At 46.1% G+C, this 25827-nt stretch overlaps 1 protein-coding gene across 1 annotated transcript in view; it reads left to right on the forward strand.

The window, feature by feature from the left end:
* mmp17a (matrix metallopeptidase 17a) overlaps positions 1 to 25827 on the forward strand; it is a 99195-nt gene that overhangs the window by 24271 nt on the left and 49097 nt on the right. The window contains exon 2 of the mRNA XM_014134286.3: positions 22560 to 22692. Within this exon, the coding sequence (XP_013989761.1) occupies positions 22560 to 22692 (133 nt within the window). The remainder of the gene's footprint in view (positions 1 to 22559; positions 22693 to 25827) is intronic.

Raw genomic sequence — 25827 nt, forward strand, 5'->3', positions numbered from 1 at the left:
TTTGTGTTTAGCTGTGTTCGTTTCTTTCTCTTGGCCTTTTCACAAAATATGCAAAGTAAAATCAGCCTTTCTTCGATATCAGATGTGCTACTTTTCTGTTTACACTATCCTTTAATTAGCCTTGGATGTGGTGTGGCCAAAGCCACGTTCACACTTCATGTTGACTTCATACAACTTCACGCTTCATTAGACTTCATATTGTGGAGGAGCATGGTATCAGCTCATCTGATCTAATCTGACCTGGCCCTGCCATGAAATAGCTGTGTAAACACTATTTGGCCAACACGGCTACTGAGGGCTAGGAAGTACTATGAGAGACAGAGGGGTCAGGGGTTGAGTCTGGCTTGATGATTCACTTCCTGTCAATAAGGCAGATGAAGGAGCCCTGGTCTGCAGCTGGTCCTGAGGGCCCCACAGAGAGGAGCATTGTGGGATGGAGAAGGTCATCAGAGGGGGACACAACAGGTCCCGCTGTTCGTGGCGGGTGTGGTGGCATGGTGAGTAGGACCAGCTGACTAGTTACAGTGGGGTGGCAGGACGGAGGAGGAAGGGGCAGGGTTGTGCACTTTGACCTCTCGGAGCTCAATGTGAGAGTCCTCCCTTGTTGTCCAATGGAATCTCCCCGCCTCATCTGACAACATGTGTTAAATGTGATCCTGTCAGTGACCTAATCCACACCAGGAGGGACTGGAACTAAATACAAGGCTCTGTTTAAGACTTGGGTTTCTCTCTTTCTTTCTTTCTCTCTCCTCCTCCTCCTCCTCCTCCCCCTTTCTATATATCTCTCTGTCTTTCCCTTTGTCTCTGTCTCTCTTTATTTATCTCTTTATTGCCTCTACCTCTCCCTCTTCTCTATTTACTCTCATTTCTTCTAAATGTTCCCTTCCCTCTCTCATGGGGAGCTTCACTAATTATGACATCACTCTTGTTTATCAGAGCATGCCAATATACATGAGACATCCAGCAGATGTGCAGCTGGATAGAGGGATAAAGAGGAAGAAAAAGTGGAAGAAACAAGCACTTTTCTTTTTCCTACGTCTGTTTCGGGTCCCTACTGTATCATGCTCCGCTGCATGTTTTTAGACGATTAGGATTACTGTTGGTGACTGGTGAGATTAGGGATTACACAGAGAAAAGAGGGAAAGTAGTTTTATTTTACTTTCACAGCGGAATAAAGGAAAAACCTATAACTCCAAATATTACAGTCTGTGGACTGAAACTCCACATGGAAGTGTGTGCGGGGATGCCTGGGGGGAGGGGGGGTGTGTGTGTGTGTGTGTGTGTGTGTGTGTGTGTGTGTGTGTGTGTGTGTGTGTGTGTGTGTGGTGTGTGTGTGTGTGTGTGTGTGTGTGTGTGTGTTCTCACAGCCAGGGGCTAGTCTGTGTCCCCTGCCTGCTCTGAAGCCCACTCTGACTCTGTGGTCTAAAGCATGTCCAAGGTCTCAGAACAACCCGGGGGAGCACAGTATCCACCAGTATCCTCTACAGACCTTCTGGGTGTCCCTTTAAGCCATATGCTCCCTTAATCTGCCAAATCCGTCCGACCAGGCTCTCAATTTGACCCGTGACCCTGGAAGTGATAGGGTCCAGCAGTGTGGAGCCTAGCTGGCTCTCAGGGGGATTGGGAGTTTAGAGGGAACAGGGAAGTGTTTCCTCTCCAGTGTGTGACTGGAAGTCTGAGACGTGATCAGAGAGCTAGGACAGCAAGACATGCTCTACCAGCACTGCCTCTGCCTCACTTTACTGCTTCTCACCACCTGTTTTATACATACTCTACCAGCACTGCCTCTGCCTCACTATACTGCTTCTCACCATCTGTTTTATACATACTCTACCAGCACTGCCTCTGCCTCACTATACTGCTTCTCACCACCTGTTTTATATATGCTCTACTTTATCTGGTCTTGTATGACAAATAACATGTAGAAACAGTATGTAAAAACACACACATGTTGCCAAGGGGCTGGTAAAAGACCAACAAATAGGCAGTAGGCAGGCCCTGTACAGTTACAGTACAGCATCAGATATCTTCATAGACATGGAAGACATGGAAGACATGGAAGACATGGAAGACATGGAAGACATGGAAGACATGGAAGACATGGAAGACATGGAAGACATGGAAGACATGGAAGACATGGAAGACATGGACAGGTTCCCCCAGAGGACTGAGAAAACTTCCCCATCTCACTCTCCTTTTCCCCTTCCCTCCTTCCCCCTGCTCCTCTCATGGCTGCTAGGCAACTCTGCCGGTAAAGAGGGGGGCCAGGGGAGCGAGGGGAGTATAAGGGGGACGTAGGAGGTTGCTCAGGACAGACTGACTGTTTCTGAGATAAGGTCTGAGGCCTAGCTGGTAGACTGACAGTGTTGCCACTGGATCCCCCTTTGGGATCGGCTGAGATGGGATTTTTGGAATTCTGGCCAGCGTCTCCTACCTCTCTCTGGGTTCTTTACATTAATGAATCAGACAGACCTGAAGAAAGGAAGACCCATTGATTTTACTGCATCTTTCAGAGGTGTGTTTCTGCAGCCAGGACTTATTACTCTGAGACAGTAGCAGGGTTTGGTGTCGTTAGCACCTCCTCGCTTTACCATCTCCTTACAGTGTCAAACCTCAGGGGTGCTCTTTCACTCTACATGCAGTAGGCCGATGGATGGATGAAGCCCCCTGTGTCTCTCCCCCATATCCAATCTGCATATTAACCTTTTACTGCATCAGGTGGCACAGAGCCAGACATCATGCCAGGTACAACTGGCAGACAGAGAAGACAGAGGGAAGGGAGATATTGTAGGATAGTGGAAGAGAGAGAGAGAGAGAGAAGGATGTAAGGGAATGATAAGATAGTGGAAGACCGATGCAGAAGGTAGGACAAATCCAGGAGGATCGATTTGTCTGCTTTGTTTCGTCAATAGAGAGCCCAGAGGTCAGATGAGATTCCATAAGGCAACAGCAGCAGCCAGGTCTGAATAAAATACTGTACACACTAATCACACAAGGACAAAGACACACACAGTTTTTTGTTTTGGCCTACAGCTGAACGCTTTTTAAGTCCAATCAATTATAAACAACCATCAACATTGCAGTTGGTTTTTGATGCGTTGTCTACAAGGTTGTCTGGGAACAGAGAACCAGCCTTGTTATTGGAGGTCAGGCTCTCTCTCTCTCTCTCTCCACCTCTGATCTGGCTTGAGGTGTAAATACATTGGCTTTTGTGCTTATTAGTGAAGACATACCCATCCCTTTCCTGAGATTTTGCTCACACAGACACACACACACAGACACACACACAGACACACAGACACACACACACACACACAGGTAATCACAGTCACCCATACGCCCCACTACCACCCGACAGTTAGATAGATTACATCGTTCAGGATTCCTGACACTGCACAACACTGACCTTCCTCTCTGCCCACACACACACACACACACACACACACACACACACACACACAAACACTTGGACTGCTGGTATCTTACTGTAAGTAACCCAAGGAGAGTGGTTCTTGGGCAAAGTGCCTGTCTGTCCCTTACACTGATTTGTTGGAAGATGGTTTTCTCATTGCTAGACTGATGGACTGATGATATAGGGTGAAATCATCTGTGCTGTGATTGAGTCAAATCCCATATCCAGACAGGCATTATATTCGTATTCCCTTTATCAGTCCAGTGGTGTATAACTCTGATTCTCAAGGGTGTATGCTGGTGTTTGTCCTAGCCTTTTAATCATACACTTTTTTAGAGCTGGATAAGCAGGTGTGAGGACTGTTGCAGGGTAGGTGGCCTGGTGTAGTGTGTGTGTGTGTGGCTGTATTGTGTTGTAGCTGGTGAGAGGGATCTCATCTTCCACTTCTTAAAGAGCCACACTGGAGTTGATAACTGTGCCAGGGCAATGCCACGGAGTGTGCTATAACTCGTCATGCATCGATTTCCAAGCCAGCGGGAGGTGGAGAGCTCACATGCACACACGCACACACACACACACACGCAAACACATGCACAGGATTCAGCAGGTGTAAAACAGTACAGTAAAATTCTTATCTTGCGAGCTCTTTCCAAACAATGCACAATAGAAGTTAGTAATACAGATAACAACACATTCAATAAAATGTGTGAAATAAGACATGTTAAATGCGAGAGTAGGAAATATGAAATAAAAAGAAACAGGAGAATGCAGTTACTGTATGTACAGGTCTTATATGCCGTGCAGTGCCAGTTCCGTTATTTCAATGTGCAGGGCTACTGGAGTGATTGAGGAAGGAATGTACATGTCAACAGGGGTTAAAGTGGCTGGACCAGGATAAATACTTATGGTGATAATAATCGTTATAAAAATATAGCATCATCGAATGGTAACAGTAATCACTATAATCAATCAAGAGTGAACTATAATATAATCAATCACTCACATAGAAACGCAAACTCATGCACACATACACACACACACACAGAAAGAGAGAGGGAGAAAGAGAAACTGTCACACACTCACATAGAAACACGAACATATGTGCACACACAGAGAGAGTGAGCTCTCTCTCCATACAGAGACACAGCTGGAAGCTCAGTTAACACACAAACAGTGTAAGCAGGGAGTGGAGCCCAGAACAGTCAACATGAGACTGGGATGAGAGAAGAGGAGAGGAGAGTTGTCACTCTTTCAGTCCTGCTGGTTAGTTAATATGTCAACATAACCAGGAAAAGTGACCTTCCCAGGAAAACATCTTGACCCTAACGTGACATCTGTCCTGATATCAGCATGTCTCCACGGATGGTAACATATGTCCAGTCGTTGTTCCATCCGAGGGTCAGAACAGTGTGGTGTAACTGTTGTATGATCATGTCCTCCTCTGAGTCTGTTGTGTTGATGGTCAGTGATTGAAGAGTCGTGCCTCCACTATCTATACCAGGCCTGGGCAATACCAGTCCTCGGGGGCCTGATTGGTGTCACACTTTTCCCCCATCCCTAGAAAACACACCTGATTTAAACTAATTGCATTTTTAACTGAATGTTGATTATTGGAGTCAGGGGTGTTAGCTGGGGCTGGGGCAAAAGTGTGACACCAATCAGGTCTCCGAGGGCTGGAGTTGCCTAGGCCTGATCTATACTGTCCTCCTGCTGCATCATCACAGATTTCTACACAGTGTTCTCACTCACACACACACACACACACACACACACACACACACACACACACACACACACACACACACACACACACACACACCCCTGTCACAAACTCGGATACCTCCTGCGCCTCGACCTGTTGCTTCCTTAGTTTTATTTGGTTCATAAGTGTTTGTGTCAAAACCTGTTGCCAACTAGCCAGCTAGCTAGCTAGCTTGCAATAGAGCCCATTTTGCCTGCAATAGCTCACAAACATTTCCAGCGCTGTATAATCTGTGTTTATTACTCTCTTGTCCGGGACAATATTGACAATCTGTAGTTCCAATGCAGAAATTGTTTGCTTGCAGAGGATTACAGGAATGAGGTGACTATCCTTAGCAAGCAATTCTGCATGAACTTACAGGGAAAATGCAAATTGGAACTTGTTTTGTTCTCAACTCCTGTGGCTGGACAGCGCTCGGGCTTGATGGATGTATCCCACCTTATCACCTGTCCCTCTCCGAATGGCCCGTGCTACCTGGAACTTGCCTGCCAAGGAAGTCATCTCCATCTGCTTCTCCTCCTCCATCACGTAGTGGAGCAAGATGATCGCTCCAACCAGGGCTGGTCCCATGTCACAAGTTGTGGAAACCGAAGGCAGTGGTATGTTGCTAAGTGGACTGGAGTGTCTGCGAAAGGTCCGGAGCAGATTGACATGAGGAATAGCTTTGCCACCCTGGTGACTGATGTACCTGTGCCTTCATCGCTGGGACTGCCTCCAACTACGTTGACTCCAGCAGCGGCTTTGTCGTCTATTTTCGGCTCCTTTCCCTCTCTCTGGATCTGACAGGGCTCTGCCTGCTGTGGGAAGTCTGGACCTATCGCTGGGAGCTGCGGGTGCACGCTATCCTGCTTCTCATGGGCCCGTGAAAGGTTCCACAAACTGTGTGGGGGGTAGGAATGGGAAGATTTCTCCATCCCCTTCTCCGGCCATTGTATTGGGCAGATCAATGGTGAGAAATGTCTCAGTCGCTGGAGCAAAAACTTTGTGCTATCCAAGAGCATGAGTACAGGACATCAATAAGCTGCTCCCAAACATTTTAAACCTGCATCAGGAAAGTGAGTCTATCATAGTTCATATAGGATTCAATGACATTATGAAGGGCAACTCAGAACAGTTGAAGATGGATTTTAAAGAACTGATTGGGTCTCTACTTGACACCAACAAAGGCCCATAATATCTGGCCCCGTGCCCTCCCTAAATCATATCATTGAACGTTTCAGCGGACTTTTAGCCCTCCATAACTGGCTGCGTGACTATTGCAGCTCTGTTGTGTTAACATTTATTGACCATTTTGATACCTTCTGGAAACAAAGCTCATTTTATAAGGAGGATGGGATCCACCCAAATTATCACAGCATTATAAGACTGCATTGAGACAATGACTTATCAATGTGTCAAGTGTCTGTGTGCAGCGGGTAGGACGGAGTCAGGCGCAAGACACAGAACTGAGCAAAAACGTACTTTACTCAAAAAAGAAAAGATAAAGAAACGTAGATCAGTGGCGGCTAGAAAGCCGGTGACGTCGACCGCCGAACGCCGCCCAAACAAGGAGAGGCACTAACTTCGGCGGAAGTCATGACAGTACACCCCCCTGACGTGCGGCTCCAGCAGCGCGCCGACACCGGCCTTGGGGACGACCCGGAGGACGAGGCGCAGGACGATCCGGGTGGAGAAGGAGAAATTCCTGCAGTAAGGAAGGTTCCAGGATGTCCTCCACCGGCACCCAGCATCTCTCCTCCGGACCGTACCCCTCCCACTCCACGAGGTACTGAAGGCCCCTCGCCTGATGCCTTGAGTCCGTGATGGCTCGCACAGTATACGCCGGGGCCCCCTCAATGTCCAGAGGGGGCGGAGGAACCTCCCGCACCTCAGCCTGCTGGAGCGGACCAGCCACCACCAGCCTGAGGAGAGACACATGGAACGAGGGGTTAATACGGTAATCAGGGGGGAGCTGTAACCTATAACAAACCTCGTTCAGTCTCCTCAGGACTTTAAATGGCCCCACAAACTGCGGACCCAGCTTCCGGCAGGGCAGGCAAAGGGGTAGGTTTCGGGTCGAGAGCCAGACCCGGTCCCCAGGTGCATACACCGGGGCCTCACTGCGGTGGCGGTCGGCGCTCGCCTTCTGCAGCCTGATGGCCCGTTGCAGGCGCACATGGGCAGCGTCCCATGTCTCTTCCGAGTGCCGAAACCATTCATCCACTGCAGGTGCCTCGATCTGGCTCTGATGCCATGGTGCCAGGACCGGCTGATAACCTAGTACACACTGAAAAGGATATAGGTTAGTGGAGGAGTGGCGGAGGGAGTTTTGGGCCATCTTTGCCCAGGGGATGAACGCCGCCCACTCCCCCGGCCGGTCCTGGCAATAGGACCGCAGAAACCTACCCACATCCTGGTTAACTCTCTCCACCTGCCCGTTACTCTCGGGGTAAAAAAACCTGAGGTGAGGCTGACCGAGACCCCCAGGCGTTCCATAAATGCCCTCCAGACCCTAGATGTGAACTGGGGACCCCGATCAGAAACTATATCCTCAGGCACCCCGTAGTCCTGGAAGACGTGGGTGAACAGGGCCTCCGCAGTCTGTAGAGCCGTAGGGAGACCGGGCAAAGGAAGGAGACGGCAGGATTTAGAAAACCGATCCACAACGACCAGGATCGTGGTGTTTCCTTGTGACGGAGGAAGATCCGTCACGAAATCCACCGATAGGTGTGACCACGGCCATTGTGGAGCGGGTAGGGGTTGTAATTTCCCTCTGGGCAGGTGTCTAGGTGCCTTGCACTGGGCGCACACCGAGCAGGAGGAAACATAAACCCTCACGTTCTTAGTTCAAGTGGGCCACCAGTACTTCCCACTAAGACAGCGCACTGTCTGACCGATGCCAGGATGACCAGAGGAGGGTGACGTGTAGGCCCAACAGATCAAACGGTCGCGGACATCAAACGGAATGTACAGACGCCCAACTGGACACTGAGTGGGAGTGGGCTCTGTACGTAACGCCCGCTCGATGTCCGCGTCTAGGCGTGGCGAGAATCTGTCTCCGCACCACGTGCTCTCACCACTGGTGTCCCCCAGGGCTCTGTTCTTGGCCCACTCCTATTCTCGCTATACACCAAGTCACTTGGCTCTGTCATATCCTCACATGGTCTCTCATATCATTGCTATGCAGATGACACACAATTAATCTTCTCCTTTCCCCCTTCTGACAACCAGGTGGCGAATCGCATCTCTGCATGTCTGGCAGACATATCAGTGTGGATGACGGATCACCACCTCAAGCTGAACCTCGGCAAGACGGAGCTGCTCTTCCTCCCGGGGAAGGACTGCCCGTTCCATGATCTCGCCATCACGGTTGACAACTCCCTTGTGTCCTCCTCCCAGAGTGCTAAGAGCCTTGGTGTGACCCTGGACAACAGGCACTTGTCATCTCCCGTCTGGATTATTGCAACTCGCTGTTGGCTGGGCTCCCTGCCTGTGCCATTAAACCGCTACAACTCATCCAGAACGCCGCAGCCCGTCTGGTGTTCAACCTTCCCAAGTTCTCTCACGTCACCCCGCTCCTCCGCTCTCTCCACTGGCTTCCAGTCGAAGCTCGCATCCGCTACAAGACCATGGTGCTTGCCTACGGAGCTGTGAGGGGAACGGCACCCCCGTACCTTCAGGCTCTGATCAGGCCCTACACCCAAACAAGGGCACTCCGTTCATCCACCTCTGGCCTGCTCGCCTCCCTACCTCTGAGGAAGCACAGTTCCCGCTCAGCCCAGTCAAAACTGTTCGCTGCTCTGGCACCCCAATGGTGGAACAAGCTCCCTCACGACGCCAGGACAGCGGAGTCAATCACCACCTTCCGGAGACACCTGAAACCCCACCTCTTCAAGGAATACCTGGGATAGGATAAAGTAATCCTTCTAACCCCCCCCTTAACCTCTATGGGCTAGGTGGGACGCAAGCGTCCCACCCGTGGTGCACTCCATCAACAGCAGGTGCATTTCAAGAGCGGCAAATTTGAATCCAAATAAATGTCAAAATTCTAATTTTTCAAACATACAACTATTTTACACCCTTTGAAAGATAAACATCTCCTTAATCTAACCACGTTTTACGATTTCAAAAAGGTTTTACGGCGAAAGCATAAATTTAGAGTATGTTAGGACAGTACATTTACAAGAGTTGTGTGTAATGTTTTGTCAATTCAAAGACAGGGTCACCAAAACCATAAAACCAGCTAAAATGATGCACTAACCTTTTACAATCTCCATCAGATGACACTCCTAGGACATTATGTTAGACAATGCATGCATTTTTAGTTCTATCAAGTTCATATTTATATCCAAAAACAGCGTTTTACTATGGCATTGATGTTGAGGAAATCGTTTCCCTCCAATAACCGGCAGTCAAGTCAGCACCACAAATTAAATAATTAAAATTAGAAAACATTGGTAAAATATTATATTGTCATTTAAAGAATTATAGATTTACATCTCTTGAACGCAATCAACTTGCCAGATTTAAAAATAACCTTACTGGGAAATCACACTTTGCAATAATCTGAGCACTGCGCCCAGAAAAATACGCGTTGCGATACAGACAAGCCGTCATGTTGGGGAGATCTAAAATCGAAAATACTATGTAAATAATCCATTACCTATGATTCTCTTCATCAGATGTCACTTCCAGGTATCACAGGTCCATAACGAATGTAGTTTTGTTCAAAAAAGCTCATAATTTATGTCCAAAAATCTCCGTCTTGTTAGCACATGATCTAAGCCCGCCGGACTTCACTTCATGAACTAGGGGAAAAAATATATTTCCGTTCGTTCAAACATGTCAAACGTTGTATAGCATAAATCATTAGGGCCTTTTTTAACCAGAACATGAATAATATTCAAGGTGGACGAATGCATTCTCTTTTATAACGTATTGGAACGAGGGTACCCAACATGAACTCGCGCGCCAGGTGTCTAATGGGCCATCATCGTTCCATGGCTCTTGTTCGGTCAGATCTCCCTCCAGAAGACTCAAAACACTTTGTAAAGGCTGGTGACATCTAGTGGAAGCAATAGGAAGTGCCAAAATATTCCTCAACCCCTGTGTTTTTCAATGGCATAGGTTTAAAGGTAATACAACACATCAGGTATCCACTTCCTGTCAGAAAATGTCTCAGGGTTTTGCCTGCCAAATGAGTTCTGTTATACTCACAGACACCATTCAAACAGTTTTAGAAACTTTAGAGTGTTTTCTATCCATATATAATAAGTATATGCATATTCTAGTTACTGGGTAGGATTAGTAACCAGATTAAATCGGGTACATTTTTTTATCCAGCCGTGCAAATACTGCCCCCTAGCCCTAACAGGTTAAAAGATTTAGATGCACTTTTGTAAAGTGGTTGTTCCACTGGATATTATAAGGTGAATGCACCAATTTGTAAGTCGCTCTGGATAAGAGCGTCTGCTAAATGACTTAAATGTAAAGAAAATGTAAATGTACCTCCCATACCACCGGTGCCACCAGGCAAGAAGCCGGAAGTATGGGAGTGGGATCCGTGGACCGCTCCTCTGTGTCATACATCCGGGACAGTGCGTCTGCCTTAGCATTCTGGGAACCTGGTCTGTAGGATAGGGTGAAAACAAAACGGGTGAAAAACATGGCCCACCTTGCCTGGCGAGGGTTCAGTCTCCTCACCGCCCGGATGTGCTCCAGATTGCGGTGGTCAGTCCAAATGAGGAAAGGGTGTTTAGCCCCCTCAAGCCAATGCCTCCACGCCTTCAGAGCCTTGACAACAGCCAACAGCTCCCGGTCCCCCACATCATAGTTTCGCTCCGCCGGGCTGAGCTTCTTCGAAAAGAAAGCACAGGGGCGGAGCTTTGGTGGCGTACCCGAGCGATGAGACAGCACAGCTCCTATCCCAGCCTCGGACGCGTCCACCTCTACTATAAATGCCAAGGAGGGATCAGGATGAGCCAGCACGGGAGCCGAGGTAAACAGAGCCTTCAGGTGACCAAAAGCCCTATCCGCCCCAGCTGACCACTGCAGTCGCACCGGTCCCCCCTTCAGTAAGGAGGTAATGGGAGCCGCTACCTGACCAAAGCTGCACCTCCGTTACCGTGGTTGGAGTCGGCCAATTACGCACGGCTGAAACGCGGTCATTTTCCCTCTCCACCCCTGACACGGAAAGGCAGTACCCTAGGAAGGAGATGGACTGTTAGAAGAACAGACATTTCTCAGCCTTGACGTACAGGTCATGCTCCAACAGTCGACCAAGCACCCTGCGCACCAGGGACACATGCTTGGCGCATGTAGCGGAGTATATTAGAATGTCATCTATATACACCACTACACCCTGCCCGTCCAGGTCCCTGAAAATCTCGTCTATAAAGGATTGGAAGACTGATGGAGCATTCATCAACTCGTACGGCATGACAAGATACTCATAGTGCCCAGAGGTGGTACTAAATGCCGTCTTCCACTCATCCCCCTCCCAGATACGCACCAGGTTGTAAGCGCTCCTAAAATCCAATTTTGTGAAGAAGCGCGCCCCGTGCAATGACTCTGTCATACTGGGTATGAGAGGCAGCGGGTAACTGTACTTCACCGTGATCTGATTTATACCTCGATAGTCAATACATGGGCATAAACCTCCATCCTTCTTCTTCACAAAAAAGAAACTCGAGGAGGCAGGTGAAGTGGAAGGCCGAATGTATCCCTGTCCCAGAGATTCGGAGACATATGTTTCCATAGCCGGCGTCTCCTCCTGTGACAGAGGATACACGTGACTCCTGGGAAGTGCTGCATCTACCAGGAGATTTATTGCACAATCCCCCCGTCGATGGGGTGGTAGTTGAGTCCCCTTCTTCTTACAGAAGGCGAGAGCCAAATCAGCATATTCAGGGGGGATGTGCATGGTGGAGACCTGGTTTGGACTCTCCACTGTAGTTGCACCTTCACACCTCCCTGAGCACTGACGTGACCATCCCTTGAGAGCCCTCTGTTGCCACAAAATAGTGGGGTCATGATAAGCCAACCAGGAAAGGCCCAACACCACAGAAAACGCAGGAGAATCGATCTCCTCATGACCCTCCTGCGTTATCATACATAGTGGAGCTGTGACCTCCCTAATCAGCCCCGACCCTAAAGGACGACTATCTAAGGCATGTACAGGGAAGGGCACATCAACAGGAACAATAGGGATCCCTAATCTAAGTGCAAATGAATGGTCAATAAAGTTCCCAGCTGCGCCTGAATCTACTAGCGCCTTATGCTGGGAATGTGGGGAAAACTCAGGAAATTCTATACACACACACGTGCGCAACGCCTACTCACCTGGGATGATCCACCAGTGCCCTACCTGCTGCCTCGACTCCCTGGGGAACCTCCCCAGCACCGACCAGCAGTGTGCCCTCTGCGGCCACATGTGGTGCAGGAAACGGCCCCCCCTCCGGTCACCCTCAGCAGCACCTCCGAGCTCCATAGGTGTAGGGTCGGAGGTGCTGGTGGATGGAATGGACGGGCCCCGATCCGGACGTTCGCGGGTGGCCAATTGGTTATCCAGCCGGATGGATAAATCCACCAGCTGGTCGAGGGTAAGGGTGGTGTCCCTGCATGCCAGCTCCCGACGAACGTCCTCGCGTAGACTGCACCAGTAATGGTCGATCAGGGCCCTTTCATTCCATCCCGCGCTGGCTGCCAGGGTCCTGAAGTCCAGTGCAAAGTCCTGTGCGCTCCTCATCCCCTGTCGAAGATGGAACAACCGTTCCCCCGTTCTCCCCTCAGTTGGATGATCGAATACCACCCGGAAGCGAAGGGTGAAATCCTCATAGTGGACCAACGCTGTGACTTCTCTCCCCCATACTGTGTTGGCCCACTCAAGTGCTCTCCCCAACAAACAGGAGATGAGGGCGGACACGCTCTCGTGTCCCGAGGGGGGCGGGTGGTCAGTCGCCAGGTAGAGCTCCAACTGGAGCAGGAACCCCTGGCACCCAGCAATCGTCCCATCATATGCGCTCGGGAGCGAGAGCCGAATCGCACTGGGTTCAGGTGACGGAGGAGTGGACAGTGGTGTGGGTTGGGGTGAAGTGGATGGAGGTGTGGAAAACCCCCTCTCTCCCATTGCTCCATGGTGTGCAGCACGCAATCCATGGCAGTGCCAAGATTTTAGCCATCGTCGCGTGTTGCTGGACACGCTCCTCCATAGGTAACAGAGGACTGGGTGTACCTGCTGACTCCATATCTAGGAGCGTGTTTCTGTCAAGTGTCTGTGTGCAGCGGGTAGGACAGAGTCAGGCGCAGGACACAGAACTGAGTAAAAACGTACTTTACTCGAAAATAAATCACAAACTAATTCCATACAGGGAAAACAATCCAGTTCGACACAAAAGAGCGACCACTTAACAAAGAACAAACACGCACAAAACCATGTGGGAACCAGAGGGTTAAATAGGGAATAAATTATAACGGAATGGAAACCAGGTGTGTAAAATCAAGACAAAACAAATACAAAAAGAAACGTAGATCGGTGGCAGCTAGAAAGCCGGTGACGTCGACCGCCGAATGCCGCCCGAACAAGGAGAGACACTGACTTCGGCGGAAGTCGTGACACAATGACCCAAGCCCAGCTCAGTTAATCCCAACCATTGGGTTGCTGAGTTGTCATAATACTTCAGCAAATGTATATTATCACAGGGGCGTTGGAAGACACAATGTAAGTCACCAAATGTATGTCCCTCTAAATGCCCTGAATGCCTCTGCTGATCCTACCGCTGTTGAATGCAGTAATCATGTGCCTATGAACCAGAGTTATACTGTTAGCACTGAGGTGGTGTGCCATAGTAGGAAGTCCACTGTGTCATGACGTTGGCCTGTGGGTAAGGTTTATGACCCCCCCCATAAATACCTTTTACCACTTCCCCTCTCTGAATCTACTGAAGGACTTGAATAGCCTGTGTTAAATATAGAGAATCTGGGAACATCAAACAAATGGGGAAAGGTACCACATATTTTGTTAATAAAACCAGTTGGAAATATGCTTGGGAACGTAATGAGTATGTATGTCAGTTCGGTTGTCATCTGAGACATTATGACTGATGACAGGACGACATAAACTGTATCTGAGAAAGTATACGCCCTCTAGTTATCAGAGTCACATGGAATTGTTATGCAATTGAAATGTTTGATATTGAAAATGTTTGTTAGGAGATGAAATGTAATTTTAGCTTCCGAATGAGAGATTTGGGTTTTCATAAGGAAAGTGCCCTGCTAGATCAGTGGCCCAACCCTGTGAAGAGACAGGGGTTATAAACGATGAAACACCTCCCTCCCCCTCTCCACTATATAATCCTTTGACGAAAAGATAACCAGTTGTTCCAGTACGTGAGGTCTGCAGCCTCTACGTTAGAAGGACACACATGTCAAGAACAGAACTAAGCCAACCTCGGCGTGAGCTTTGGTGGCGAATGGTATGAACTTTGAGCTTATTCACTACAGAAGTGCTACTTCCGAGCCGTTGAGTTAGCAGCGGCCGCTGCTAACGTGGGTTAGGAAAGGACTGACGACGGATCCAGTCTAACAACCAGACGAAGATACCACCACGTATCCAATCGACCACCATTGACATTCTTCCGAAAACAGGGAGATCTGTTGGCCAACCCGGCCAGCATCTACGACCAATCTACCGAAGCGCAGCTCAGAGTAAATATTTATTGCATTTTCCTTTTCCAAATGGGCGGTAATTTAGAATGCATAAGACAATGTATTTACGATAGCATAGCTGCTGTTTCTCTGTTCGTAAATCTTCCCGCTCTTTCATTCAAGCCCAACCCCCTTTCCTTTGTGTAACCAGCCGTCTTATCTGTTCCGTCTACCGGGACGTTTTCTGTATGACATCACTGTATTCTGTGTATTTGTAATTCTGTGTGATTAGTTAGGTATTTAGTAAATAAATAATTAAACCCAATTTTGTATTGCTGATTCAACTTGTTAGCCAGGGTTCGTGAAGATAGCCAAGAACTTACAACTTTCATTATGAGACTGAAAATAAAACAAGGGTTAATATTGACTGCTATCGATGTAAAATATTACAAAGTATTTTAAGAGTTTATTCGGAAGATAACGGCTCTATAAACGTTCTTCCGTGGTGCCCCGACTTTCTAGTTAATTACATTTACATGATAAGCTTAATCAGGTAATATTAATTACAGAGAAATCATTTTATAAGTTAGCATGTCATATCACTTAATCCGGCATAGCCAAAGACACGACAACTGTGTGCAGCTCACCCTGCACTAACATAAATAACATGAGAATAATTTCTACGTCTGCTAAGCTTCCAAGTAAAGTAATGAAAACAATCAAGCATCCCAGAAAAGTGCTAAAAAATAGCCCACGTTAACATATGTAGCAAGGTTCATGAAATCAATAATTTGCTAGTAACAGATCACATTCATATTCTGACAATCTCTGAAACTCACTTAGATAATACCTTTGAGGATACAGTGGTAGCAATACATGGTTATAACATCTACAGAAAAGACAGAAGTGCCAATGGTGGAGGTCTTGTTGTTTATATTCCGAACCACATTCCTGTAAAGATTAGAGAGGATCTCATGTTAAATAAGTAATATGGCTACAGGTTCATCTGCCTCACCTTAAGCCCATTCTTGTGGGAAGCTGCTATAGACCACCAAGTGCTAACAGTCAGTGTTGGGATAACGTGTGAAATGCTTGATAATGTATGTGATATCAACAGAGATCTATGTTTTCTGGGTGATTTAAATATTGACTGGCTTTCATCAAGCTTCCCACTCAAGAAAAAGCTTCAAACTGTATCTAGTGCCTGCAACTTGGCTCAGGTCAACCTACACGGGTAGTTACAAACAGAACCATGTCACGGACACCGACATCTTGCTTCCAGACAAACTAAACACCTTCTTTGCCCACTTTGAGGATAACACAGTGCTACCTACGCGGCCCGCTACCTACGCGGCCCGCTACCAAGGTCTGTGGGCTCTCTTTCTCCGTAGCCAACATGAGTAAGACATTTAAACGTGTTAACCCTCGCAAGGCTGCCGGCCCAGACAGCATTCCTTTGCCGCGTCCTCAGAGCATGCACAGACCAGCTGGCTGGTGTGTTTACGGACATATTCAATCTCTCCCTATCACAGTCTGCTGTCCCCATATGCTTCAAGATGGCCACCATTGTTCCTGTACCCAAGAAGGCAAAGGTAACTGAACTGAAAAACTATTGCCCCGTAGCACTCACTTCTGTCATCATGAAGTGCTTTGAGAGACTAGTCAAGGATCATATCACCTCCACCTTACCTGTCACCTTAGACCCATTGCAATTTGCATACTGCCCCAATAGGTCCACAGACGATGCATTCGCCATCACACTGCACACTGCCCTATCCCATCTGGACAAGAGGAATAGCTATGTAAGAATGCTGTTCATTGACTACAGCTCAGCATTCAACACCATAGTACCCACCAAGCTCATCATTGATCTTGAGGCCCTGAGTCTCAACCCCTCCCTGTGCGATTGGGTCCTGGACTTCCTGACGGGCCACCCCCAGGTGGTGAAGGTAGGAAACAACATCTCCACTTCACTGATCCTCATCACTGGGGCCCCACAAGGGTGCGTGCTCAGCCCCCTCCTGTAATCCCTGTTCACCCATGACTGCGTGGCCATGCACGCCTCTAACTCGATCATCAAGTTTGCAGATGACACAACAGTAGTAGGCTTGATCACCAACAAAGATGAGACAGCCTATAGGGAGGAGATGAGGGCACTCGGAGTGTGGTGTCAGGAAAACAACCTCTCACTCAACGTCAACAAAACAAAAGAGATGATCGTGGACTTCAGGAAACAGCAGAGGGAGTACCCCCCTATCCACATTGACGGGACAGCAGTGGAGAAGGTGGAAAGTTTCAAGTTCCTCGGCATACACATCACGGACAAACTGAAATGGTCCACCCACACAGACAGTGTGGTGAAGAAGGCGCAACAGCGCCTCTTCAACCTCAGGAGGCTGAAGAAATTTGGCTTGTCACCTAAAACCCTCACAAACTTCTACAGCTGCACGATTGAGAGCATCCTGTCGGTCTGTATCATCGCCTGGTACGGAAACTGCACCGCCTACAACTGCATGGCTCGCCAGAGGGTGGTGCAGTCTGCAAAACACATCACCGGGGGAAACTACCTGTCCTCCAGGACATCTACAGCACCCAATGTCACAGGAAGGCCAAAAAGATCATCAAGGACAACAACCACCCGAGCCTCTGCCTGTTCACCCCGCTACCATACAGAAGGCGAGGTCAGTACAGGTGCATCAAAGCTGGGACTGAGAGACTGAAAAATATATTCTATCTCAAGGCCATCAGACTGTTAAACAGCCATCACACACACAGAGAGGCTGCTGCCTACATGCAGACTTGAAATCATTGGCCACTCTAACAAATGGATCACTAGTCACTTTATTAATGCCACTTTAATAATGATGTTTACATATCTTGCACTACTAATCCCAGATGTATATACTATATTTTAGAAACTATCAAAATAAAGAAAGTCGCACACTCCATGTATAATCTCCCAGCAATTTAATGGGTATCTACCCTCTCCCTCTCCCTGCTCCTCCAGGTATGATCCTGTTTTGTTTGTTCCTTTGTAGGTTTACTTAGTTTCCACTCAGTCATGTTCACACACACAGATTCATGCATCCATGCACTTGACATACACCCTACATTATGACATTTCCACACCTCATTCCTTTTTCTTTGTTTAAAGTGAATATATATTTTTTTACAATAAAGAACCTTTTGATTGGCCAATACCTGTTGTTCATGTCCACTCATTTTTGCCACAGGCTATGAGCCGGCCTGTGACAATATTGAAGCAACATCTCAAGACATCAGTCATGAAGTTAAAGCTTGGTCGCAAAATGGGTCTTCCAAATGGACAATGACCCCAAGCAAACTTCCAAAGTTGTGACAAAATGGCTTAAGGACAAGAAGGTCAAGGTATTTGAGTGGCCATCACAAAGCCCTGACCTCAATCCTACAGAAAATTTGTGGGCAGAACTGAAAATGCGTGTGCGAGAAAGGAGGCCTACAAACCTGACTCAATTACACCAGCTCTGTCAGGAGGAATGGGCCAAAATTCACCCAACCTATTGTGGGAAGCTTGTGGAAGGCTACCCGAAACATTTGACCCAAGTTAAACAATTAAAAGGAAATGATACCAAATACTAATTGAGTGTATGTAAACTTCTGACCCACTTGGAATGTGATGAAAGTAATAAAAGCTGAAATAAATAATTCTCTACTATTATTCTAACATTTCACATTCTTAAAATAAAGTGGTGATCCTAACTGACCTAAGACAGGGAATTTTTACTAGGATTAAATATCACGCCCTGATTTGGGAGGGCATTCTATGTCCCTTTTTCTATGTGTTTGCATTTCTTTGTTTTGGCCGGGTGTGGTTCTCAATCAGGGACAGTTGTCTATCGTTGTCTCTGATTGGGAGCCATACTTAGGCAGCCTGTTTTTCCGTTGGGGTTTGTGGGTAGTTATTTTCCTGTTTAGTTCTTGATAACCTGACAGAACTGTTGCTTGTCGTTTTTTTGTTTATTTTGTAAAGTGTTCATTCTTTCTATTAAAAGTCAAGATGAATACATTCTCCGCTGCACCTTGGTCCCATCCTTTCAACGGCTGTTACATTAATGTCAGTAATTGTGAAAAACTGAGTTTAAATGTATTTGGCTAAGGTGTATGTAAACTTCCGACTTCAACTGTAACTGCCTTAATGTTGCTGGACCTCAGCAAGAGTAGCTGCTGCCTTGGAGATCCTTAATAAATACAAATACAAAATACACACACATTTTTGCATCCGTCTCTCTCACTGTGCTTTCACTTTCCTTTTTCTCTCGCCCCCTCACTCTGTCTTTCCCTTTCTCTTATTACCTCTTTCCTTAATCCCACACTCTGTTTTCTCTCTGATGACGTGTTGTCCTCCTTTAGGGTCTGTTCTCTCAGTACTGAGCACTGTCCTCTCTCCATCTCTCTCTCTCACCATCACTCTCTCTCACCATCTCTCTCTCTGGATATTAGGAGTCTCTTAGAGGCAGCATGATGAGTGCCCAAGCCAGTGTACAGTATGAAAAGGCTTACTTATATAACAGGCACTCATAGTTCACCGAATGCGTTATTCTACTGAATCCAATCCATTAAAAAACTGGGGAGTGTGGTGGCAGTTGGACTATTGGGCGACACAGAACCTACCAGCTCAGCAGAATCGCCCCGAATCAGAGCAAAACCCCTCGGCCCACAATCTTCCATTCTCTCCACTCTCCAGTCAGCAGACGACTGAAATGCTGATGTCTTCATTCTTCTAAATCAGCTACTATAGATGTCAAATTTTTCCATTTCAGTTCTTTCTCTAGTAGCTTTTTCAGCTATCAGATGTGTTAGATTGGCTTCCATAAATCAGACAGTAAACAGAGTCTCTGGGCCAGTGGCTGTGTGTGAGTGTCCACATGTGGTAGAGTGATGAGTTGTCAGCTAGCTGCTGAGTTAAGCAAGCAGGAAGTCAGAGTGCTTTGGTTTGGTTTGACAGAACTGTTAAGGTGCAAACACACTGCTTACAGCTGCCTCCTTCGCAGAATCAACGCTTTCAGAAGTGTCACTTTTCTCTTTCACACTCCAGGATTTGAGATGTCAAACATACACTTACGCACACGAGTGCACACACAGACACACACACACACACACTCACAGACACACACACACTGATTAGTGTAGTCCAGGTGACTCACTTTATAGTTTTGTTCATTCGGGGAGTTGGTTTGAATCTGATTAATTTTGGTATTTTACGAGGTAGGAGGAGTTGTACATTTTGATTAAAATACGTAACTTGATGTGTTTCTAGTGCAAGTTAGAGTCCCTAAAACTTAGCCAGAAAGTTTTCGCAGTTTGGAGCACTGAACTCTAATAATTCCATGGACGGGGAGGCACATATCATCGGTAGAATTGTGGTGTCAGCACAAAGCAATTTGACTAATGGAATATGTGGAGTGTTGTCAATAGGGGGGGGGGGGGGGTTCCTGGCGATCGATCCAAGTCATTTATCACTCAACGCTGATCAAAAGCCCATTTAAACCCAAACCAGCTCTGACTGCATGCTCAGGGACGGAGGAGAAAATGCTTGAGTGGATATGACTGTTTAAGAGAGGAGGTCAGAACTCTCATTAGAGCCAGACATGATTAACTCTCTGGAGATTTATCTCTCTCATCATCAGTGTTAGGTGCGAGTAGTGTGCATTTACTGGAAACACAGACACACACATATTCAAGCTGGCAATAAATAAAAGCCGATAAATAAAACTGTTACCGGCCAAAATGACCGGGAGAAAAAAAATCCCATTGCAAAATAAGGCTTTTTATTCATTGATGGAAATACATTTGATCGTCATGCTTATCGGTCTATAGGTTAATTAGTGGAATTAAATTGGCCTGTGTGTATTTTTGTTAGTCATCATGTAGCCTATCTTATTTATCCAACACAACTATCACACGTGCACAGCATACAGAACTTATGTTGAGTGGTATTTCTCCTGCAGCTCCTCAGCTGGTTGATGTATAAGCCCATCCCAATTCTAAATGCAATCACGTGTTAAAACCTGTTTTGGTGCACGATTAAAAAGAGCTAGGCCTACTATTTTGTTTTCTCAACTGGTAATTGAAGCACGCCCCCCATTCACCATTCAAGTGCAGGCAGCAGGCAACAGGCTATCAGTGTGTCACCACCACTTTACAATGTGAGCTGAAGGCAGTATGCATTTTGAAAACATAGGCCTACTTAATTGTTTAAAACCTGAAGGTTTTACTTCATATTATGAGACATATCTTACCTTGCTTCAAAGTAGCTTATAGGCAAATCCGACCATAGAAACATGGAGACAATTATTTTATAAAGACTTCATAGGTGGTGAGTGAATTTGGGGAAGTTTGGGGAAGCTTACAATTTATCCTAACATTACTACCGATCTACATGCCAGTTATGATTTTCATATGCGCATTTTCGTGGAACATTTTGATTTCAATATTAACGTTTTAGTTTCTCAAAATCATTGTCACAGGATTAATCATAAAAATCTGAATTAAAATTGTACACATTGAAAAGTTCAAATTCAACTAATGCGAGAGCACCAGGCTCTGCCAATATGGACACATCGATACACTGTGATACATTGGCTGCTAAAGAAATGAGTGCATGGAACTAAGCCTGTAGACCTATAACTTCCATTGTCATCTAAGTCAAAATACATAAAGCAGACAAATAAAAACAGTAGAAAATATAATAAATGAACGTTCTTTAAATTGCATTAATCTCTACTCAGCCTTTCTATATATCTTGACTTGAGCTACTCAATATCCCCATTACATATATTTACTACTGGTGATATATGTAATGGGGAATTGATCAAAAATAAACAATCAAAGGGCAAACCATTCACACAATGAAACAGTGAATGCGCAAGAATTAGCGGTAGACAGCTGAGCCACTCTGGAGAGAGACTTGCCTATATCTTCGCCACACACACCTCCCCTTCTTTTGTCTCAATTTCGAATTATACTCAAGACACTATCTTCACACTTATTTTAAATGCTTTTAACTAACAGCCGCAACTTAATAATCAGCTAGGCCTATTGATACGCGTTCTGTCCAAATTGCAGGCTTCCCAAATAGGCATACAGTAGGCCTACAAGCTGGTGATTTGAAACAATCCATAGCTATAAAAAAAATTCTCCTCGATTCCTCTGTGGCTAAGTCATCTATTTAGAATATTTTTTTAAATTTATGTATAGGCCGGAGTAATTATATTATTTAGGCAAATTTATTTCAATTGACTTCCCTAGCCTATTCGAAGTGCCACCTATGAAAGACTTCCTCATATGCCATTTCTCTCCTGTGCTTTTGCTTTTCATATCAACTTTGCTTCGTTGTCCATAATCCTAGTCATATTAGCAACCGATCCTAGTTTTAGCATCTTTTGTTCCCCCTCTTTCTAAGTTTCTAACAGAGATTTTCATTTCGATCAAATATGAAACTGCTCTCATCAGTTTTCCCGCGAATTGCATTCTGGCAAATGTTTGAAAATTATGTTTTATTGTCCGCTTCATTACAGGAGTGGAATGTTCTGTTACGATGAATTACCATAATTTAAATGTGATTTCTGTCATTCTGAGCACCGTGTGTGGACGGCACCACAACAGAAACCCTGCAACACGCATAAACACATTCTAACAAACACCAACTGCATTCATACAAACATTCACACATTCACAGGAATGATTGGAATGGCTTTTAACACTTCCTGTTGTGTCTTCCAGGATTGGCTGAGTAAGTATGGGTACCTCCCGCCCCCTGACCCAGTGACTGGACAACTCCAGACCAAGGAAGCCCTGACCAAAGCCATCAAAGCCATGCAGAAGTTTGGAGGACTGGAGGAGACTGGGGTGCTAGGTGTGTGTGTGTGTGTGTGTGTGTGTGTGTGTGTGTGTGTGTGTGTGTGTGTGTGTGTGTGTGTGTGTGTGTGTGTGTGTGTGTGTGCGTGTGCGTGTGTGTGTGCTAGGCTTGGGCGATATACCATATACCGGGGTATTTTTTGGGGGGCTGCGTGCTACGCAACTGCTTATAAGTTAAGTATAACTATAAGACATCTAAGATGTGTTAAATAAGTTATATCCTGCTCAGAGCTCCAGCTCTGCATTTGGTTTCCTAACTTGCTAGATAAGTGACTAGGTGTCAAGATCAAGCTTCTTGGTTACAGCAGTGACATTCAATCCCCTTCGGGATCAAGATCACTGTTGCCTAAATAGATTCATTTTTTTAATAGTGCCCCTTGTGTGCACATTCAGAAATACCGTATAACCCAGAATTGTACAGAAACGGTATGACAAATATCGCCAAACCAATGTTCCCTCAAATAAAATTTGCCACTGAGCAAATTGCAGGTCTGCTGAACCCAAACTTGAACATTGTGAAATTTCTGTTCAACTTCCGGCGCACGTTTACTGTGAACACTGAGGCTGTACTCGCTTTAAGTTACAGTTTTAAAAGTGGCCATGTAGGCTATTGTGGCTATTTGATCATAATGTAGGCCTACCAGAGTGGCCTACCATCAAAAACAATGGAGAAAATGCATCCCATCATTTTTTATTATGTAAATAGCTGTTCATTCATCATTCAGCCTACAGTAGCAGCCAATGTGGGGTGTTCAATTATAGGCCTACATTCCATGAAACTTTTTGAAAAAAACATTCAGGGTTTGACATTAACCTGTTTATCACCTTGTCCTTCAGACAAGGAGGTGACTGAAAATGTTGTTGTGTTGTTTGATGCAAGAAACTACTTTACAAAATAAAATGCATTATTATTCCCGTACCATTATTACAGACAATCAGACAAATTATGCAACCCTCTGCCAATTGCTACTTAGCTTTTTCAAGCCTGATTCAAAATACAACATTGCCCCTTGAAGACACAAAAAGCTCTTTATCTGACTAAATTTTCAAAGGTGTCTACAAATGTATAGGTTTTGTGCTCTTGTAGGAAGCAATCACTACCTAATTGCTGACTACAAATGATCTATAACTGGGATTCTCACTAACTAGTAAAGGATATGAACAAAATGTGCACACGTGGCTACATGCAGCTCTCGCTTTGATCTCAAAACAAGCGCATCTACTCACGACCGCTCATGCTGTAAACACAGTCCAGTTCAAAGTAAATGGCACAGATTCATATATGGCAATGGTCTATTTGCATATAGCCCTACTGCAGCTCTGATTGTTTATGCCGCACTGATTTGAGTAGAGTATGGGCTGAGTAGTGCGTGTCAATGCAATAGAATCCTACTCCGATGCATTCTGCCGACAATAAAATCCCTTGCATTGTTCATTTTGTTTTGGTATGTTGCATTGAAAGTGGCTAATATTGCACAGATTCGATCACAATTGTCACAGTAAAGGGAAACGTTAATAGTGCTAACAGGGAAAACTCTAGGACAGTGGGCACCAACCTTTTCTGAGTCAAAATCACTTTGAGTCAAAATGCAAGCCGAGACCTGCCGCTCAGATTTTTTTTTTACATGACTTAAAAAGCGTAAGCCTATGCAACATTAACCAATTAAAAACAGTACTGTAACAATGAGGTGCAGTAAGCTGGAGCCCCAATACATTATCACCGCATGTTGGCTTTGCTTGAATTTCCCTGCCAATGCACTGTAGTTTGGAAGATTTAAAAAAAAATTATATTTAAAAATTTGAGGTAGGCTATATGATCACAGCGATAATAAATCCTTTCTAGCATTACTTGTGAAGCACAGCTGAGTGAGCATACATTTAAATCAATTGCTTTTCATTTTTATTTTACTGGGCTGATGGTGCCTGCATCTGATGGTCAGTCTCAGAGGAAAGAGAGAGCAGCAGACTTAGGGTCCGCCTCTCAACATCCCTCCGCTCTCCTTTTCCTCCACTGACAATGACCAAAAAGGAACACTGTCTTCCAGATGATGGCGAAACTCAAGTCGCACCGCATTAAATTTGCCGATGACACAACAGTGGTAGGCCTGATCACCGACAACAACAAGACAACCTATAGGGAGAAGGTCAGAGACCTGGCCGTGTGGTGCCAGGACAACAACCTCTCCCTCAACGTGATCAAGACAAAGGAGATGATTGTGGACTACAGGAAAAAGAGGACCGAGCACACCCCTATTCTCATCGATGGGGCTGCAGTGAAGCAGGTTGAGCGCTTCAAGTTCCTTGGTGTCCACATCACCAACAAACTAACATGGTCCAAGCACACTATGACAGTCGTGAAACTGGCACGACAAAACCTATTCCCCCTCAGGAGACTGAAAAGATTTGGCATGGGTCCTCAGATCTTCAAAAGTTTCTAGAGCTGCACTATCGAGAGCATCCTGACTGGTTGCGTCACTGCCTGGTATGGCAACTGCTCGGCCTCCGACCGCAAGGCACTACAGAGGGTAGTGCAAACCGCCCAGTACATCACTGGGGCCAAGCTTCCTGCCATCCAGGACCTCTATACCAGGGGGTGTCAGAGGAAGGTCCTAAAAATTGTCAAAGACTCCAGCCACTCTAGTCATAGACTGTTCTCTCTGCTACCACACGGCAAACAGTACCGGAGTGCCAAGTCTAGGTCCAAGGGGCTTCTAAACAGCCCCTTCTACCCCCAAGCCATAAGACTCATGAACATCTAGTCAAATGGCTACCCAGACTATTTGCATTGACACCCCCCACCCCCCCCCCCCCCCCACCCCCTCCACACCACTGCCACTCGCTGTTGTCATTTATGCACAGTCACTTTAATTAACTCTACCTACATGTACATACTACCTCAACTAACCGGTGCCCCCGCACATTAACTCTGTACTGGCACCCCCTGTATATATTTGTATTTTTTACTGCTGCTCTTTAATTACGTGTTACTTTTCTCTTATTCTTTTCCATATTTTTTTAAACTGCACTGTTGGTTAGGGGCTCATAAGTAAGCAATTTGTATTTGCTGTATTTGGCGCATGTGACTAATGAAATTTGATTTGATTTGATTATTTCTGGCTCATGGACAAATTCA

Source organism: Salmo salar, chromosome 01 (assembly GCF_965601325.2).
Source record: "Salmo salar chromosome 01, fSalSal1, whole genome shotgun sequence".
NCBI lineage: Eukaryota > Metazoa > Chordata > Actinopteri > Salmoniformes > Salmonidae > Salmo > Salmo salar.